General features: G+C 38.6%; 2 protein-coding genes across 2 annotated transcripts; both read right to left on the bottom strand.

The window, feature by feature from the left end:
• Positions 1-4,580: 4,580 nt before the first annotated feature.
• On the bottom strand, positions 4,581-6,578 carry LOC143407139 (intraflagellar transport protein 70A2). Its single transcript, XM_076866282.1, has one exon. The coding sequence runs from the start codon at positions 6,576-6,578 to the stop codon at positions 4,581-4,583; it is 1,998 nt and encodes a 665-aa protein (XP_076722397.1).
• Positions 6,579-7,904: 1,326 nt separating this feature from the next.
• Positions 7,905-10,602, bottom strand: LOC143407055 (intraflagellar transport protein 70A). The gene has a single exon (XM_076866132.1). It carries the CDS (start codon positions 10,468-10,470, stop codon positions 8,473-8,475), a length of 1,998 nt encoding a protein of 665 aa, XP_076722247.1. The 5' UTR covers positions 10,471-10,602; the 3' UTR covers positions 7,905-8,472.
• Positions 10,603-14,872: the final 4,270 nt, after the last annotated feature.

Genomic DNA, 14,872 nt, shown 5'->3' with positions numbered 1-14,872 from the left:
TAAACCAAGTAGTGATGACAGTGAAGGAGTTTTGGACAGTCCACTTACATCTCGATAAATTGAAAAAGAATCTTTAAGAGTTTGGGTTCAGGCATCTCTCTTAATTTTTTAGTTCACCAGTTGATTCTAAAGTAGTGTGAGGATTGAGAATTATTAGTTCAAAGAGGGGAAAGCGTTAACAGGAACTCCATCTGTTCTCTTGTTCTTGGCTTGCTTTTAATTTTTCCTCCCCAAAATCTAAGCTAAAATGAATAGTCAGCCTCTGAGAAGAGGCTAAATATTTAAGAGCTTGGCTCAAGTGGATTTTGCAAATAAAGGTAAAGCTTTGTGGAGCTGGTAATATGCTATAAATACTTATGCAACAGCTGGCTCTCCTCACAGTCCTTAGCACTTGAGGCTCAGAGAAACCTCTGACAGCTGTTCTTACATGTTTGGGTAATAATGGAGAGAATAAAATTGCTAACCTGAAGGCTCTTAAAATGCAACTTTTTAAAAAGAGTTGATGAAACAAAGAGGTGATTCAATAATTTTTGTTCCTAACCCATATTGTACTGCAGTTAAATTTGTGTTGTTGCAAACAATGAGCAGCACCCACTCAAGACCCCTCCAGCACACTTTCAGAAATCACAGTGCAATTGAGGCCAGTCCAGTAATATGCTAAGTGTATTCTTAAAAAAACTTATTAAATCACCAGTTAAGTAATCAGCAGCAATGCAAGTGGTGAAAGTCATAGCTCTCAGAAAAGAGAAACTTATTAGCATTGATAAGATGATTTAGGAAAAAACCCTAAGGAAGGAATATGAGAAGAGAATGAGAATTGGGCAAGAATGCAAGATTCTGGTTGTAACTTTGTCACTCTTTGGGTCTGTGGTCTTGGGTAAGTACATTTATCTCTCTGAGCCTGTTTTATGAATCCAGAAATGAGCTAGTTCAAACCCTTATTGTTCAGGATCTGTTTGTAGATACATTCCAGATATTTATCTTAATATTCGATTTAAAATATAAAAATTGATTTAGGTCATACCTATAAAAGATTACTTTGGTTATTTTCCATTTTATTTTTCAGATGATTATTTCCAGAGTAATTTTATAATTTTGCTAATCATGTTATTTTAAATCTTATGTTTATTATCTGGAAAATAGCCTATATAGTTTCTGAAACTTTCAGCATTTTGGCCATATCATGTATACATCTTCTGTGTTCTCTGGCATGTCTGTCAAAATAGTTCAATGGTAATGAATAGATACAAAAATAAAAGATCTAGAAACAAAAATGCTATACTAACTATATGAAATAGTTTTTCCTTATATAGTAAACACACACAAAAAATAGCATATGTGATATCTGGTATTGCCTTGCAAAAGAACCTTTTTCCGCAAAGTGTTTCTGTTATAGTCTAATTCTTGGAGATTTTCTTTTGTTTTACAATGTTAGGATGTGACCATCTCTTATTATATACTTCCTGACTTAAAAATGGAATTGATATATTCCCAAAAGTATATTTCTCCTTTCCATATATGAAGTGCATGAACTATAGGATATGGCTTTGGTAGCTAGGACTAAGAAGAGGTCATGTTTTCAAAAAATAGACTCTGATCAGAAAAACAAATCAGCCAACGACTTATTTCTGGGTCTTACAAGTTTATGGGCACCCTATGAAGTTCTGATGAAACTTTTAATCATGGGGATCCTTTATCTTAAGCATTTTCTTCTCTTAATAAAATAATTTAAAATAATAGCAGCAATCAATGCTTTCTTACTTACCTTGCTATGTTCTATTTGCCCATACAATTTTAGTCATTTGTTATTTTGAACCAAGGTATCCAGTCATGAATAATTTCGTGTTTGATTCTACAAATGTGGAAAATTCACTTTTGAATAAGAACTTGGGCTCTTTTTACATGCTTACCTAACAATATTTATAATCAAATTATTGGAAAGTCCTACTTAAATTAACAAAGATTTCTTTCATGCCAGAAATGTATATTTAATGCTATTTTCTAATCATTGTTCCCTGTGAAAACAATTCCTTTCCTAATATATATACACATTATGAAGTTTTAGTTAGGAAGAATTACAGTATGAGCTGGATCATTCTTGGCCCAAATCCAAGGTAGCTGATTTACTTAAGCATCAAAAGAGTCTCAATAGCAGATTAAAGTATAATCATCTTGCAAAGACTCATTCCCAAGAAAATATTAAGAAATTATACCTATGGCTAATAAATTAAATGCTTTTTGGCTAATACATTCTCAATGTAAAAAGTTATGGATATAGAACAGCAAGGGTCCTCTAAGTTGAATATATTTGATTTCTAATGTCACAGAACATTTCCAACAGTAAAAATATTGCACATCTTTAAAATTTTAGTCACTGTTTTCGTATTGAAGTTTAAGAGTTTGAAAAAGAAAAAGATGGGGGTTCCTGCAAATATGAAAATAAAGTTCAGTATGTTCTACAAATTATATAGTTCCAGTGCTTCTGGTGAATCATCTTAAAATTTCAGTGGCTTTACCCATTTGAGAGTCACTTTTTCTTGAGAAATGTTAAATCAATTTACAAAAATGCATGGTTAAAGGGTTTCAAAAGTCACCTTGATAGTCATAGAGCTAGCTCACCTATTATTGCTAAAGATTGGTATGTATATAACAACCGCATGGTTGTTATTTCAACTGCCAGCTATCAGAGAAGTGTCTATTATTGACAAAAAGAGAAGATTAAAAAAAAGGGAAAGAAAGGGGGTTGGTAAGAAGATAGATTTTTCATTTCTTATCTTGTGATACATTCTGCAGCAGTAAACACTACTATCTCTTAAATAAACTCTTGAAGGCAGGAAAATACTCCAAGAGAAAGCTTTATGAACTGGAGGTCGTCCTCCTGTTCTCTGTGGCTTTGTCCTTCTTGAAAGTCTACACAACCCATCCTTCTTTTATTAAATAAAACAAGTGCGTAAAGACCGATGATTTGATTTGGTGAGCTAGTTACAGAAATAGCCCTGGCATCTGTTACTTCCACTCTGCTATCCATTACTTCCATTCTGTTAATGACAGTAGACATTTGATTAACTACTAAAATTTGGACATGAAGGAGACGTAAGCTGGATTGTAAAGTAAATCACGTAGCTAAACCACCATTACATCTTCACTTCACCTGTTTTTCTGTTTCTAAGTATCTGGCAGACTGGCAGCTGGAGGCCTTCACCTTAGGGGCAAGGGAGGCTCTAATTATTTCAAGAATGCTGCACATTATAATAGCCTGTCAATAAAACTCCTGAAGGGTGGTTTATCATTTTAGGGAAGGATTAAAAACAAATCTCCCCCTTCCTGAACCAAGACATATAAAAGAGGAGGTTAAAGAATTTTATAGTTTTGTAAATATTTACAAAATTTATAATTTATGCAAACCATAATACAGAAAAGGGATTTCCATCTAAAAATTTGTAGTTGGAGTTGCAATCAAAAACTCCAATAGGGCAAAGATCCCAATTTCTTAATAGCAATTACTATGCTATTGTATTTAACACTACCATAAGAAACATTTACCTTATGGGTTAACAATTACTGTAAAACAAAATACAAGAAAATAGTCATTTGAAATGCAGTTATATATTCCATTTCCTGACCGATGTGTTAATATATACAAATCATAAAAGAAGAAAAGCAAATTTCTTCTATGGCTTCAACAGAATCAGATACTATAGGCAAAACTAATTATAAAGAGCTTAAAGCATCTAGTAGTACAAATGACTATAAGCCCCCAAGATGTAAATTATTTTCTTTAGATATACAGACTATTGTAGGTCTGGACCTTATGATTTAGCCTTTTTCATCCTTAGTTCAAGTGTTATTTATCCCTACAGTGAAAACATTGGAAAGCTTCCACACTTAATATTTGTTAGTATTCACAAGGATATAAAATCAATTTTGGAAAACAAACAGCAGAAAGTAAAATGATGCTTATCAAATTTAAGAACAAATAAAATTGTGAAAGAAAAATTAAGTCACTGAACAGTACTTGAAATTTTACTTTTAAAAAGGCTTAGAAAGGTCCAAATTGGACTTTGTGAGGACCTAAAAAGTTAAAGGACTAAAAACAACTGGAGGCATATAGGTAAAGAGTTAAGATTTATTGAAGAAACAGATTATCCTGAGATGGGAAAAATTTGTCTTTATTTGCTGACTTGAGAAATGATCTATATGTGAGATAGCCTTTTACATTTCAGTCAATACCGGACCCAAAAGACACCCACTCAAAATAGTTTATAGGTTAATGCGATACCCTTTTCAACAGCCCAAAACTGAAAACCAACTGCTATTTAGGATTACTTGCTTATAGAAAGATGTCATTGAAGTAATATTTACTTTAGGCAATCTAGTGATGCAGGATTACGGAGAAATTATTAACCTCACACTGCAAGTCCATATTAATTAATTGGAAAAGCTATGCAAATTTAACATTTGGTATTACAATTTTGAAAGTACAAAGTTCAATATGAAACTGGAATGGATGAATAAAAAAGTGTGTGAAATATAAATAACAAAGCAATTTTCATGAAAAGCATAACCAGCTGTAACTGTAACTACACATTCCATCCTATAATCTCATAAATCAAAGCTTTTAACTGTCTGGACTCATATGTGACTGTGTTCTTCCCAATATGCATTCTTTCTTCTTCAAGAGGTTGTTCTATAACAGCAGGTATGTTTTTGCCATAAAGTTCACAGTGTTCTAAAAACTGCACACATTCTTGAATAACATTGTCTCGAAGCACTATCATGTGCTTTGACATGTTTTCTAATAAGGACAGGAAGCATCTTTTGGCATAATACCAGGTATCAGTTCCTAGCTTTTTACTGTAAGGTTCCAAGCTTTTGATAACTCGAGAGATACCAAAGTCATAATTTCCTTTGGCACAATAAAGTGTTCCTATCACCAAATTCACAATGCAGAGATGGTAGATTTTCCTGTCCGGGTCATCATAGGATAGCTGCTCTTCCTCCTTTTCAATCTTTCTCATCAGCTCCTCTGCTTCTTCATTTTGACTTGTCATAATATAGGAAACACAGAGGTTAGCTAATACAATAGCACTGACATTCAGGATGTTATCATAGTGCTTCTTGACGATGGGTTCATAGAAACCAATGGCTTCTTTGTATTTGTTCTCCTGCATGAACAGAACATGGGCCACATTCAACTTCCACACATCATGGTCATTACAGAATTCCACAGATTTGCGGAAAATCTTTTCTACCATCGAATAATTTTCAAGATTCCAGTAGATCTTTGCCTGGGCCATCAATACAGGAATATATTTCTCAAGAGTGTCATCATATTCATTCACTGCCTTTATGACAACTTCATCCTCTCTATTGTGTCTTGCTTCCTGTACTTGTTTGGTGAGTCTTCGAAGCTGCTCAGTCAGCATCCCTGCTAGGCCATCAAGCTTAATGAAAGCTTCTTCAGGAGCTGTCTGGCAAGTGATCAGGGCATCCAAGAAGTCATAGAGATAGGGTGTGAGGAATTTATAAGTCAAATGGGCATTTTCTGCTAGGACATCTGCTGCCAGGTCAAAATACTCATATTTACAGTAGAGCAGCAAAAGATTGCCAAAAGTCTCTGGGGGGAAGGGGTTCTGTTGGAGTAGAAACTGTAGTTTCTCAAACCCTTCTGTAGGCTTGGCATCCATATTCATGAGTGCCTGGTTGTGCAGGGTCACAGGGTCCAATTCTTCCTCTGCCCTAGGTGGCATGTCAGTGAGAGCTTCCTGGGCTGCCTCATAGTTTCTCAGCTGGTATTCTATGGCTGCCTTGAGGTTGAAGGCTTCCACCAGAGCAGTCTGGTGGAGGACTAAAGTGTTGCCAACACTGCGAATATCAATGCCCTCCGTGGTCATGCCCACACCAAGCTCTGGGTGCTGACGGATACCACGGGCAATAATGTTGGCAATATGCTTCAGAGCCGGGGCATAATGCCTGTTACTGTAATAGGCCAGTGCCAGGTTGTAGGAAAGGTCAGACTGGTAGCCTGAAGCCTGCAGGGCCGAAAAGAACTTGGCACAGGCAGCTTCATAGTGTCCCTCCTTGTACAGCAAACAACCCAGGTTGACCTGACCATCAGGTTCATTCTCACTTCCACTCTCGTCTCCCCCTTCCTCACTCAGCAGCTGCTCCACCAGGCTCCTGGCCCCTGGCAGGTCACCCTCACTGTACTTGATAGCGGCTTGCAGGCGGAGGACCCGACTGTGGTAGGTGGGATTGTCCAGGAGGAGGAAGGCCACCCGCGTGGCCTCTGGATAAAGGCCGGCCTTGTACAGGGCCTGGGCCTGATACAGGCGGTACTGCTCGAGTTCTGGGTGCAGCTGGCCCAGCTGCTCATAGCACTCTGCGGCCAGCGCGAACTCCTGCAGGCGGTAGTAGCAGTAACCCAGCAGCGACAGGCCGGCGCGGCTCCTGGGGCTCCGCTGCAGCTCTGCGCCCAGCAGCTGCACCGCCTCGGCGTAGCGGGAGTCGCGGATGAGCCGGTACACGACGGCGGTGAACTCCCCGTCGGGGATCTGCGTGCTGCTCAGCCCTGCCATAACTGCCTGGATTAAGGTGCTTGCTGGTTTCCTAGGCAACCAGACCACCGGAACCGGAAGTATGTGAAACTCTTTTTCGGTATGTGCACCGGAAGTTGATTTTTGGTAGGTGAAAGGGCTTGAAACTGCAAAGTTGCAGTTTTCTTACACTTTGGCCTGTTAAAATTTCCTCGAATATGTAACAAAGTCCCGTCAGTGTTTCTTTTAAATATGGAATCATCACATCGCCTGTGGAAATGGGAACAGCTTAGTACAGTTTAAAAATGACATAAATTACAAAATATGCAATAGTTGTCAAAGCCAAATTGTCTACATATGTAATTTGGACATCTAAAGTGGTCATAGAGGACCTATAGGAGTCATTCTTCTTCTGGGTAACCAAATTGCTAAGTGGTTCCTTCTGGAAGGTAAAAAGCATCATTATTTAGCAATAGTTAGGTTTTTTGTTTGTTTTCTACTTATTATAAGTATTTTCTACTTATATTTGTTTTCAGAAAAAAACTAACAAAAAAGACTGTATGGTTAAACTATGAGAAATTACTGATTTTGTAGACCAAAAACTTTGAAGACCAGCAATTTCTTGACTCAGTTTAATACTTTTGATCTTGTCTATGCCAGATACAGTGGCATTTGCAATTATGAAGAGCAACGGACATAGGGTTGAACAAAATAGTGAAGCTCTTGTGGTTTGTAAAAAATGAAAAACTTTAGAAGAATGAATACATTATCACACTGAGAACCTGAATAAACAATTGTCAAGTTTGTGGATATGAAATCCACTGAACAAAATGGTAGTACATGTTTTCAAAATCAATTGATGGACAATTTTATCTGTGGTATGAGTAGGAGAGTAATTTGATGAGGTCATAGTAATAGTGCGGAATATTTTTCCTTTTCCAAGAAGCTACAGGAGGGAAACCTGGGCACTAATATTTATTTTTTTAAAAAGTGGACTTTATTTTTTGGCACTAAGGCTTTAACCTGGGGAACTTAACCACTGAACTACATCCCCATCCCTTTTAATATTTTAAGATCAGGTCTTGCTAAATTGTTTAGGGTAAGTAGCTGAGGCTTACCTCAATCTTGTGTTGATGTCTCACCCTCCTGAGCTGCTGGGATCACAGGTGTATACCAACATGCCTGGCATTAACATTTCTTAATATGCAACAAATATGGAGGAATTGAGAAATACTACTTCTATTATGAATTACTACTAAAAGTAATTTGTGAATGGTAAGATTACATCTTACATTCATTTATTAAAGTTATGAAGAAATTGAGTAAAAGAAAACAATTGTTTTTCGTGAATTCTTTATTATGTCCGTTATCATAGCATCATAATTTTTTTAGGGCACAAGATTTCCCACTGAATTCTGTACATTCTAAGAAAAAACATTAGCAACATTTTTTGTTGTTGGACAAAGCATTACCTCTATCAGAAAACTGCTGAAATATCTTAGGTTATGCAAAACCTGTGTTATACACCTTAATTCTGGAAGAAGGAGTACAACGCACAACCATGAAATGACTTAAATCCCAGATAAACTATATATTAACTCAGTTCTGGACTTAATACTGCTTAGTCCCTGGATGAGGGACTCTGTAAAGATATAATAAGTAGAAAAAAAAAGTGAAAGACACAGAGAGAACACAGATATTACAAACATTATTAGATGTAAATGCCCCCCACATTCAGCTTTGATTTTTTTTTCATAAATCCTTCTAGGTTTGAAAAGGTTTTATTAAATAATATTATGTGAAGTTGCACAAAAGCTGAATCTTGTTGTTTTAACGTGTACAATGTTCAACATATAGCAAGTGTAAAGATGCCAAAAACCAGGGATAAAACAGAATGTGAGATAAAAATAATAGCCTTTATGATAAAATTCATTATCTATAGATTCCATCCTATAATCTCATATATCAAAGCTTTTAACTGTCTAGATTCATATGTGACTGTGTTCTTCCCAATATGTATTCTTTCTTCTTCAAGAGGTTGTTCTATAACAGCAGGTATGTTTTTGCCATAAAGTTCACAGTGTTCTAAAAACTGCACACATTCTTGAATAACATTGTCTCGAAGCACTATCATGTGCTTTGACATGTTTTCTAATAAGGACAGGAAGCATCTTTTGGCATAATACCAGGTATCAGTTCCTAGCTTTTTATTGTATGGTTCCAAGCTTTTGATAACTCGAGAGATACCAAAGTCATAATTTCCTTTGGCACAATAAAGTGTTCCTATCACCAAATTCACAATGCAGAGATGGTAGATTTTCCTGTCCGGGTCATCATAGGATAGCTGCTCTTCCTCCTTTTCAATCTTTCTCATCAGCTCCTCTGCTTCTTCATTTTGACTTGTCATAATATAGGAAACACAGAGGTTAGCTAATACAATAGCACTGACATTCAGGATGTTATCATAGTGCTTCTTGACGATGGGTTCATAGAAACCAATGGCTTCTTTGTATTTGTTCTCCTGCATGAACAGAACATGGGCCACATTCAACTTCCACACATCATGGTCATTACAGAATTCCACAGATTTGCGGAAAATCTTTTCTACCATCGAATAATTTTCAAGATTCCAGTAGATCTTTGCCTGGGCCATCAATACAGGAATATATTTCTCAAGAGTGTCATCATATTCATTCACTGCCTTTTTGACAGTTTCTTCATCTCTACTGTGTCTTGCTTCCTGTACTTGTTTGGTGAGTCTTCGAAGCTGCTCAGTCAGCATCCCTGCTAGGCCATCAAGCTTAATGAAAGCTTCTTCAGGAGCTGTCTGGCAAGTGATCAGGGCATCCAAGAAGTCATAGAGATAGGGTGTGAGGAATTTATAAGTCAAATGGGCATTTTCTGCTAGGACATCTGCTGCCAGGTCAAAATACTCATATTTACAGTAGAGCAGCAAAAGATTGCCAAAAGTCTCTGGGGGGAAGGGGTTCTGTTGGAGTAGAAACTGTAGTTTCTCAAACCCTTCTGTAGGCTTGGCATCCATATTCATGAGTGCCTGGTTGTGCAGGGTCACAGGGTCCAATTCTTCCTCTGCCCTAGGTGGCATATCAGTGAGGGTTTCTTGGGCTATCTCATAGTTTCTCAGCTGGTATTCTATGGCTGCCTTGAGGTTGAAGGCTTCCACCAGAGCAGTCTGGTGGAGGACTAAAGTGTTGCCAACACTGCGAATATCAATGCCCTCCGTGGTCATGCCCACACCAAGCTCTGGGTGCTGACGGATCCCATGCTCAATAATGTCGGCAATATGCTTCAGAGCCGAGGCATAGTGCCTGTTACTGTAATAAGCCAGTGCCAGGTTATAGGAAAGGTCAGGCTGGTAACCTGAAGCCTGCAAGGCCGCAAAGAACTTGGTACAGGCAGCTTCATAGTGTCCTTCCTTGTACAGCAAACAACCCAGGTTGATCTGACCATCAGGCTCATTCTCACTTCCACTCTCTTCTCCCCCTTCCCCACTCAGCAGCTGCTCCACCAGGCTCCTGGCCCCTGGCAGGTCACCCTCACTGTACTTGATAGCGGCTTGCAGGCGGAGGACCCGACTGTGGTAGGTGGGATTGTCCAGGAGGAGGAAGGCCACCCGCGTGGCCTCTGGATAAAGGCCGGCCTTGTACAGGGCCTGGGCCTGATACAGGCGGTACTGCTCGAGTTCTGGGTGCAGCTGGCCCAGCTGCTCATAGCACTCTGCGGCCAGCGCGAACTCCTGCAGGCGGTAGTAGCAGTAACCCAGCAGCGACAGGCCGGCGCGGCTCCTGGGGCTCCGCTGCAGCTCTGCGCCCAGCAGCTGCACCGCCTCGGCGTAGCGGGAGTCGCGGATGAGCCGGTACACGACGGCGGTGAACTCCCCGTCGGGGATCTGCGTGCTGCTCAGCCCCGCCATAACTGCCTGGATTAAGGTGCTTGCTGGTTTCCTAGGCAACAAGTTCGCCGGAAGCGGAAGTCTGTTAGGAAATCTATCTCGGCCCGTTAACAATAAAAAGGAAGCACTGACAGGAGTCACTTGATTTCTGATGCCTTGGATGGCTCCGTACTGAGGAGTAGCAGGATCCGGCAACCGACAGGAAGTTCTTCAGGCCGTTCCGCTGCCTAAACTCCATTTCCCGTCATGCACAGCTTTAGTCGCGCGGCATCTTGAGGCGTGCCGCGCTGCATTCTGGGAAGGGTAGTTTCTTCCTCAATTACAATTTTTGGGGGCTGTGCTGTGATCTCTCTTTTCTCCTGTGCTTTTATTGGTTTGGTTTCTTAACAAGAAAAGAGCTCACAAAATGTATTGTGTGCTTACACATCCCCTCGTAGTTAAATTGAGGGTTATTTTCTCTGTTGTCACCTCGGTATCTGGAGAAATGGAGGAATATTTAGGACCCAATGTCCTTCCAGTGTTTGAGACATGCACACTGTGTTGTATACCATTTGTGTAGTTTCAGTTTCTTTCTTTCTTTTTTTTTTTGTTATTTTCTTTCTTTCTTTTTTTTGTTACTTTCTTTCTTTCTTTTTTTAGTTGTGTGTGGACTCAATGCCTTTATTTATTTTTTATGTGGTGCTAGAATTGAACCCAGTGCCTCACACTTGTGAAGCAAGTGCTCTACCACTAAGCCACAACTCCAGCCCCTTCACTTTTTTTTAATGATAGGAATGGATGGAAAAGCTGGAATTCTGGATAATTAGAGTCGATTGTTTTCATGCCTTGAATGTCCACTTCTTCAAAACAAGAGTCCTGCCGCCTCCGGGAGTCTGGCAGTTTCCAGTGCTTTTTTGATTAAAGAAAGAAGTGCTGTGAATGTTAATTGGTACTTCCTAGGATGAAATATATATCCAAGCATTTCCACCTGCTGCTCCCACCCCCCACACGAAGAACCAAATATTACTGAGTATATGTAGGCATTTAAACTTGGCTGTATCCTTTGCCCTGGTCCTCCAACTTTCCCTGTAATAAAAGACTGATGTCTTCTATGATCTTCATTGTTCTCCCTAGTACTCAAGATACATATGATTCAGATAAATGTATGTCTTTGCTATATAATTAAAGACTGTAATGCAAGTCGATTAACTGCCCAATGGTATTGCTCTCATAAATCTTTTCTGTATTTACATTTCAGAAGCAACTCTATAATATTGTATGGAGCTCTATTATACCTTATTTTCATAGATTACTTCTAATCCTATAATTATCCTGTAATCTGTATATACTGATGGAAAAATTGTGGGCTACAAACATGCCCAGGTAGGTAGAAGCTAAACCATGATGTTCAGCAGGCAAATTCCATAGGAAATTGTGAGTGGTGAATAACCTAATCCATAATCTCCTATAAAGTTTGTAAGGGCCCAGTCTTTGGTGTGAAGTGTGTATGAGGGACATTAGTGGGGTTTTTTTCTCTCCATTAAAATGATCATGCTGGACAGTACATTTTGAACCTTCATCTTCAATTTCAGCTACTAGCAGATGTTAAAAAGTAGTTAGTGAGAATCATGTAGTAACTAGTCGTCTAGTATCACAAGGAAGCAACTTCATTAGGTGTCAAGTTGATTATTTCATAAAATGACTGACTTTATGTATTTATTTATGCATTTTTTCTCATGCTGAGAATTGGCAGAGTTGTGTTTTTCTGGGTGGAACCAGATTTTGAGCCTCCCAATGCATCAATATCAAGAGAGGGACAATCTCCTTCCTATTTCAGAGAGTTGAAAGGGGCTGTCTTACCCAGGTTCCCCACAAAAAACAGCTGAGTAATACTACTATAATTCTTTTCTGAGACATCTTTCAACCATATCTCCTCATGCATCTTTCAGGTCTTAAACTGGTGAGATACATTTGGTGGAGTGTGGTGACTAGTTTTGGTCCTAATAAAGAGGGTGTGAATGGCTTCTCCTTCATAGATAGCTGGCTTCCTGACCTTTGTCCCTTGGAAATTTAAGCTCAGTATTTTAAAATCCTTACATGTGGAAAATGACCTTGGGTAAGTTGCTATTAAGGTAAGATCACAAATGCAAAAACAAGAATATCCTTTTATATATTTAGTATTTCTGATTTGCAGAAATGTCTTTACATCATGAAAACATTCACTTTTAAATGACTTCTTAAATATTGTATGAAAACTAGAAGGATGATTTATTTTCCATCAAATTTCTTGATCTCTACAGGAATTATTTGGAGCTCTCCTTCTTTCCAGTGGTACCTATCTGTGAGCACAGCAGCTGAACTGGGCAGAAAAGAGGTTATTCTTTATCTCCCTCCTTATTTCATCTGATGCTGCTCCAGAGCCCTGGCTTGAAAAAAAACAGGACAGACAGTTTAGACAGATGGAGGGCAGGGTCATTTTCAAAATGAAATGAGTGCACCAATCACACTGTGAAATTGGCATGACCATCACTGCTGCTGTGATAGAATGATTTTTATTTAGTCACTAATAGGCAGTTGGGGAATAGATTGGGGTTTTTTGGGGGCGGGGAGGAGATAGGTGAAAGAAGGCCCTTTAATTAACAATCGAAATAATTCTAGAAAGCAATAAGCTAAGTGGAATATTTTGAAATATAAAAGATTTTTATATTTTTGTTTGCAATAGAATCTTGAAAAGCTGAAGCATAATTAAAAAGCAAGGGCATCATTTTATTTCAAACAATAGGAAAGTGATTGTAATAAAGTGAATTACAGACTTGTAGAAAGGGATTAGGGATTGAGAAAATTGTGTGAGTCTCAGGGTAGATTTTGCTGCATAAAAGGAGGCGTGTTTACCATGTAGAAAGGTTCAATTTAAGTAAAACACATCGGAGCTAAAAGCATAATGTTTAATTGTTAGCATGTTGATGTTCTGTTTGCCAAAATAGGAGGTAATCAAATCCCATAGTCTATTTGTTTGTATAATGTATCTGACATTTTCTTTTAAAGCTAGTTAGGAGGTATATTTTTTTATTTTTTATTTTTTCTGCAAATGGGACTGCTTCCTGTTGTTAAACATTAGTAATTCATGAGTATTTCAACCGCAGCTGTGGGCAAACATCTTCCTTGATAAAGGAAGTCCTTCTGCAAAATCATTTTCCATTTGTTATTTCTTTTCCCCTTTGATTCCCAACCATTTTTTCAGGATGGCTAGTTTGGGAGCTCAGTTACCTTGCATTCATATTCCCCCAAACCCATTTCTCACTGTGAACAGGGAAGAAAAGAATAAATTAGTGCCAAATTGATAATGTAGTTGGCTGAATTTTGAAGGCGCATCTGTTCGGTAGTTTAAGACTTTTGAAAACATTGTATGCTGAATCAACATTTGGGAATATTTATGCATAGATGTTGAGACATTTCACCCTATTAGGAGCTTCCCTTCCACTGCTAGTTCCATCTTATTGATATTTTAAATAGATTTCCTTCTTGAATTACTTCACTTTTGATCAAATAGCTTGTATTTGGGGGTTTATAGGCATTATTCTCTAAATTATGAGGGAGAACACAATAGCATTGTGATTTATAAAAGGGATTATCAGAGAAGGCAAAACTGTGGATACTGGCATTTTAAAATAACCAGTCATCCAAACAAAGAGCTACTCTAAGTCCCTGTGTTTATACAGTACTTTCAGTACCAGGCCTGCTTTGCCTAACTTCCCTCATTAACCCTCACAGCTCTTTCGTGAATTGAGGGATACTTATTGTTGGCCCCACTTTAAAATCACAGACTGCAAAGCACAAAAAAAGCCAGAGGTTTCCTGGTGATTGCCTACACTGGCCAGTAGTGGGCCCCTCTGCACCTTTTCCCTCTCCTTCCCCGGGCACCTCCTCTCCAGTCATTTGAATTGCCTTTGGATCATTTGCTGCAGTTTGTTCTAATACAACAGGCACAATGGTGTAAGAATTTTAAAGTTTAAGCACCGAAGCCATGGTGTAATTGTATAGCGTCAGTGTGGCTGGCGGCCCTGCATTGACGCCATCCCCCTGTGTAATTGCCCATGCAAATTTGAGCAATGTGTAACGGACACAGGAACCCAGCATTTGGCTGCAGATTCTCCTACCTCCAGAAAAACTTTAATCATTTGGAGAACCTTTTGTCATTTTTGAAATGCTGTCCAGTATCCCTCTCACGCAGGCAAACATCACAGATCAAGACAAGGTTAATGGGCCAAGTTAACAGTTAAAATTTAAAGGCATTGCTTCCTTCTCTCAGCCCTTCTCAAAAGAAATAAAGATTATTCCACAGCTTTAGTCAAACATTAAACATTTTATTAAAAACAAAGATATTTAGGTCTCTTAAAGCAGACTTTCAAAATCGTGGATTAGTCGCTTGTGAAATGGACAAGCA

This window comes from Callospermophilus lateralis, chromosome 9 (genome assembly GCF_048772815.1).
Source record: "Callospermophilus lateralis isolate mCalLat2 chromosome 9, mCalLat2.hap1, whole genome shotgun sequence".
Lineage (NCBI taxonomy): Eukaryota > Metazoa > Chordata > Mammalia > Rodentia > Sciuridae > Callospermophilus > Callospermophilus lateralis.
Note: the sequence above shows the minus strand (reverse complement) of the source record. Positions and strands in the feature narration are given on the sequence as shown.